Raw genomic sequence first — 5,878 nt, forward strand, 5'->3', positions numbered from 1 at the left:
CTTGTTTTGAAATGGACTAATGATGCTTTTTAATCCACGATAATCAAGGCTTGTCCTCGTATAATTGTGATTAAGACACGTATCTTACGTGAGCAAAAATGATAGTGATGGTGGCACGTGAGTAATTAGTGGCCAAAGTAAAAGGGAGTCAAATGAAGAGAACAGGGCTGGGTTGAAGCCGCGCATCGGAGCTCTCTTCCCTTTGTGGTCGAGAAGGAGAGTTTAAAAAGGTTAATCATCAATCAATCCCATCAGTACCTTTTATTTCCTTAAAGACTGGTAAGATTAAAAAAAAAACAAAACAGGTTGTTTCTTTAATAAAATAGAAACAATACCAAACAAAAATCATAGATTGACGCAATCTATTGATTAGAAACCATGATCTCCTTATAATTAGGCACAGTACTTTCCATGTCCTTACAGATCCCCGGCCCACCATTCCTCCCTAATTTCCGGCCCATACTCGGCCCATATCTCTCTCTCTCTCTTCAAAAAACCAAATCTCCCACTCTCTCTCTCTCTATAATTTTATTCACCTCTTCTCTGTCTATCTCCCTCCCTCCTCTCTCTCTCTGTAATGGAGCCTCCTCCATGGCTGGACGATTTAGCCGACGACCTCCAAAGCATAAGTTTCACATCCACCGCTACAACAACAACAACCACACTCCACCGGAGCACCAGCTCCGGCTCCTCCTCCGCCTCACTCACTCCTGCTCCCTCCACTCACACATCTTTCTCCTCTAAATCCACAAGCAAACACTCCCTCTCCCTCTCCCTCTCTGATCTCCGCTTCTCCCTCCGCCTGGGTTCCGGCGACATCGGTTCCGTTTACCTAGTCGAACTCAAAGCTAAACCTAATGAGAAGGAATCTCAGGTTTTTGCGGCGAAAATCATGGATAAGAAGGAGTTAGTTAGCAGAAGTAAAGAAGGAAGAGCGAGGACTGAGCGGGAAATACTTGAAACTCTGGATCATCCGTTTTTGCCTACATTATACGCTTGTATTGAATCTCAACGATGGCTATGTTTGCTAACGGAGTTTTGCCCCGGCGGTGACCTTCATGTTCTCCGTCAACGCCAGCCTCTTAAACGATTCGAAGAAACCGCTGTCAGGTGCGTGCGTTAGCCTTTCCACTTTTATTTGAAAGTACTAAATTTTAATATTTTTTTCTCGATGCACACGTATTCGGGAAACAGTTAGAGGAAGGGGAGTGATAGATCGGGGAGGTGGGGACCTTAAACCTGAAGAAGGCACGGTGCCTTCTGCGGACATGGACCCCGCTGATTGGTTACCGTGTCTTTCATCTTTTCAGTTACGTACGTAACCAGTGCTGTGAGTGAACAGGATTTACATGTCTTTGTCGTAACGGAGTATTGTTTTTTGTCGGGGGAGATGATCACGTGCGGGTGCCGTCCAAGTAATGATGTTTGACTTTTCGCCTTTTAAAATTTTATTGGGTTAAGAGTCAATCAGGAAGTAAGAACGTAATTTACGTATTATTATTAACTAGTAAGTAACTGTCAAACGGCATTCTTGAATAACTTCAGGGATAAATTAGATTAGTATCACTTCCTTCCCTCGGCCGTTAAGGGATCGTCATCACTGGCTATGCTTCTCTTTTTAGTTATAAAACCTAACTCGTGCTCATGTTTTTAGTTATAGAACCTTCCTTCTCATGACCAAGATTTCAGACCAGATTAATTCCAGATCTGTTTTTACAACTACGCTTCTCCTTTTGCGCTAACAAGTATTTTATATGGACTTGGTTTACTGTACCCATCAGTTAAAAGCTATTCTAATTAAAACGTATTAAAAAAAAAACATTTTAAGAATACAGACAAATGATTCATAAATATTTTTAGAGTCAGGTTGTTTTTGTGTTTTAATTTTATTTTTTTGATTTTTTTTCAACTTATTTTTTGATTTTTTGATTTTTTTAGATCATTTTAATAATATGGTGGTGTTAAAAATAAATTTTAAAAATAAAAAATATATTATTTTAATATATTTTTAAATGAAAAATATTTTAAAAAATAAAAACCTAAACAGGTGGGTGATGCTTTTAAAATTCTTTCTTTTTTTATGTAAAATATTTAGCAATTTTTTATTAGAATTTCATGTACATGTTTTGATACCATGTGCCAGCTACTGGATAATAATTGATAAAGCGTGGTGGTTTTGATTTCATTAATTGAGAAATTTGTACCGGTTGCAATTACTGTCGCAATTGGTTGTTTTAAATTTAGTAGCTAGCAATACCACCCGTCTTCATTTTGCTTATAATGGCGGCAATTGAGTAGCTTGGACATCAATTGTCGGACGTGTATATGTACATGGATCGATGTCACCAAATATCTGCATGACAAAAGGCCGGTTGAGGTTATCATATTATAATAATGGTGTCCTATCATCATTGTTGAGTCCATGTCATGTTTGTACAGGAAATGTACGTTTTGCTTTTTTAGGAAAAAAATCGTTTTCAATTTTAACCTCTTCTTTTTCCAGCTTTCTGAGTCTATCAATGCTAGGAGTCGATATCATTGTTTTTAAAAATGGTTCCTAACTTCAATTGTATTTTTATAGAGTAGGATGTATATCATGAAAAACTTCAATTTCGTTGGAGAAAATTTACAAGGAATGTGAGATGTTAATTCGATACAATCTAAGATTTCAGTAAATATTCTGTCAATCTATAATTTATAATTTATTGATAATTTTTTTATTAATAAAATTCCCAATAAAAACTTTCCGTCAGCTTTTTTTAGTCGGTAATATCTTATTCCATTACTAAATCAGTCAGTAAAAAAACAATTATCAATAGTTTTATATACAAAAATTGCACACTAAAAAAAAATTCTCACTTAAAATATACCAACGGATGTATTCCATTGATAAATGTATGAAGTACCGATAAACTATTTTTATCGGTAAAATCATTGGTGATTGTGAAATTTACACTAAGCTATTTTGAATTCCTTAATAATTCCGTCGGCATTTCAAAAGGATGAATCGATCACATTACCATACGGAGCTGTAGTTTTGAATCCCTCAATGATTATGTCCAATAAAATCACCCACAAAACCTTCACATCAACAAACTGCTTTTTTTTTTAATTTTGAATATTCTATTTGTCATTTTGTCGGTAAATACAAATCTAATATGTTTATCGGTATATATTAATGGAATGATGAATTGAAAATTTTTTGTTAGTAATTATGATCTTAAAATACTGATAGAAGTATTTTGTCGATAAAGCTATTAGTATTAAGTGAATTTTTAGTAGTGATATTGATAAGCATGACGTATCTTTTGCTGAACAAGAAAAGGGATTTTAAAAAAAAAATGAATGAGAGAAATTCACGAGGTAGTTGATAGTCCATGGAAGAATAGTAGTGGTTTCTTCTTTTGCTTTGGTGAATTCATGTATGAATTTTGTGTGATGTTCTATGAAAAAAAGTTTGCTCTTATTTGGAAGAAACAGAAAGAGCTCCAGGTTATCTGAAATTTGAATACTCACAGCTTCCGTTATCTTTCGCTGGCTTTCTGGGTTTTCTTCTGAGACTGCATCCAGTGCTGCTGAGTGGTGGCCCCAATTTTATCTCATTGCTTTTTGGCCCTTTGTTCCACACCATCTGTTATCAAACAGAATCCTAGCTATCCCTATCCTCTCAGTCATTTCATGTCTCTTTAGCTCTTACCCTTTGTCAATGGATATAAGAGTAGGTGCACGGAGAGACCAGTCTTTCCCTTTGTCAATGGATATAAGAGTAGGTGCACGGAGAGAACAGTGAGAGGTTTTAGATGACAAATTATCCCAGAAATCTATTACTAGCTTGAAGAAAATACTGGGTAATAAAGAAGAACAATTCTTAATGTAATGAATTTGTAAGAATTCTTCTCTTTTTATTTATTGAAATGCAATGATACATAGAAAGGTAGGAATAAACAAAAGTTCTGACATTGTACTGAAAAAGAAAAGTAAACACCAAAATACGAATGTGCAAATACTCAAGGACATGTTGTCAGAATCTTTATGTGCTTTTCTTCTCCGCCATACATGTCAAGATATTATACTTTCATTGTCTCCTTATTCGCATGAGAGTGTAGATACCGTGGACGTAGGTCCCTGGTCGTTGGGGGGGTATGAATCATGAAACAAAAAGAGAGAGAAAATATTAAATATTTGTGAGGTTTAATGATATGATAATCAAAGCCTGCAATTCCAAGATACCAATATACAATTTAGCAGCAGTAGGTCCTTCTGCTCCATGCTTAGGAGTCTTGCAGCATCTCAATTATTTTCTTGCTCAAATGTATCATTACATTTGCACCAAAATATTCCAGGCACTTATCATCTCCCTTTTTTTATGAACTGTGAAGTCCTCGGTGGAACCTTACTTGAGATCGCATTGTTCTATTTTGTTTTTTCCTAATCTTGATCAGGTTTGCTTCGTCAAACAGAGGGTTAACAAAGAAATGGTTTCTTAATTAATAGTAACTCAAGTGTTCTGTTGGTGATTTTTCCAGGTTCTTTGCATCGGAGGTGATTGTGGCTTTAGAGTACCTTCATATGATGGGGATTGTTTACCGTGATCTCAAGCCTGAAAATGTTCTTGTTCGATCAGATGGTCATATAATGCTCACTGATTTTGACCTCTCGTTAAAATGTGATGATTCTACGTCAACGCCTCAGATCATCTCCGACAAAAACCACGCTGCTGCAGCCCCAAAAAATGACTACCGGGTTGAGCATCCTCCTTATACTTCATCTTCATGCATTATTCCCAACTGTATAGTCCCTGCTGTTTCATGTTTTCACCCAAGACGTAAACGCAAGAAGAAGATGGGCAACCGTGGTGGGCCTGAGTTCGTAGCCGAGCCCGTTGATGTTCGGTCCATGTCATTTGTTGGGACCCACGAGTATTTGGCGCCGGAGATTGTATCCGGCGAGGGCCATGGTAGTCCTGTGGATTGGTGGACACTAGGAATATTCATGTTCGAACTATTTTATGGGGTTACGCCTTTTAGAGGTGTTGACCATGAGCTAACCCTGGCTAATATCGTGGCTCGAGCACTCGAGTTCCCTAAAGAACCAGCTGTGCCTGCCACAGCCAAGGACCTTATTTCGCAGCTACTGATTAAAGATCCGGCAAGACGAATGGGTTCCACCATGGGTGCATCGGCAGTCAAGCACCATCCTTTTTTCCAAGGGGTTAATTGGGCATTGTTGAGATGTACACCTCCACCATATGTTCCTCCACCATTTAATACAGAAGTTGTATCAGATGAAAGTTGTCCTGAGACCCCTGTAGAATATTATTAGTAATTTGAGCAAAAGAATTAATAAATACCTCTCACAATAGTCTGGTCATTTCTTGATTATTTTTTAGCCGAGATTGCTGAGCAATAGCGAAGCAGTTGCTTATTTCAATATTCTATATAAGAAATTATGCGGTGATTTGCAAACCTTTCCATTTTCACGGTAAATGCAAGTGTCGGAAACTTTGGATCCTGACATTATAAACATTAAGAATGGCATTGACTTCCCAGGGCAAAGCTGGTGGCACCGCGTGATAGGTTGTCCACGGGGTCCCTGGGGGCATGGCCAGCACCAGGCCACGAGGGAATGGTTGCTTGGTTTTGGGTGTTTTGTTGTGGAGACCAGATTAACCTCCGCCCATGTGATTTGCTGGGGGTTTAGGAGAATTTTCGTTTTTTTTTTCTGATATTTAAAGGTCACATGATTCTTGCATAATAATTCTCCGGTGAGGTCTAATCTTCTTTATCATCTGAGGCACCACCTGTTTAATCGGGGTTATGTCCGTTAAATGGCGGTGCTATCTATATGCAATGAAGTTGAACTGTTTTAACATTCTGTG

The 5,878-nt window shown here is 37.7% G+C and overlaps 1 protein-coding gene across 1 annotated transcript; it reads left to right on the top strand.

The window, feature by feature from the left end:
- The first annotated feature begins 409 nt into the window (after positions 1-409).
- On the top strand, positions 410-5,381 carry LOC105140913 (serine/threonine-protein kinase D6PKL1-like). Its single transcript, XM_011047956.1, has 2 exons — positions 410-1,110; positions 4,527-5,381. The coding sequence occupies exons 1-2, from the start codon at positions 578-580 to the stop codon at positions 5,320-5,322; spliced, it is 1,329 nt and encodes a 442-aa protein (XP_011046258.1). The 5' UTR covers positions 410-577; the 3' UTR covers positions 5,323-5,381.
- The last annotated feature ends 497 nt before the right edge of the window (positions 5,382-5,878 follow it).

The sequence above is a fragment of the Populus euphratica genome, unplaced genomic scaffold, assembly GCF_000495115.2.
Source record: "Populus euphratica unplaced genomic scaffold, PopEup_1.0 scaffold136.1, whole genome shotgun sequence".
NCBI lineage: Eukaryota > Viridiplantae > Streptophyta > Magnoliopsida > Malpighiales > Salicaceae > Populus > Populus euphratica.

Excerpts from the sequence above, each read along its gene's own strand:
- LOC105140913 (XM_011047956.1), top strand. The coding sequence starts at position 578 with ATGGAGCCTCCTCCATGGCTGGACGATTTAGCCGACGACCTCCAAAGC. Across the intron at positions 1,111-4,526 it reads TTCGAAGAAACCGCTGTCAG|GTTCTTTGCATCGGAGGTGA; the intron begins GTGCGTGCGTTA and ends TGATTTTTCCAG.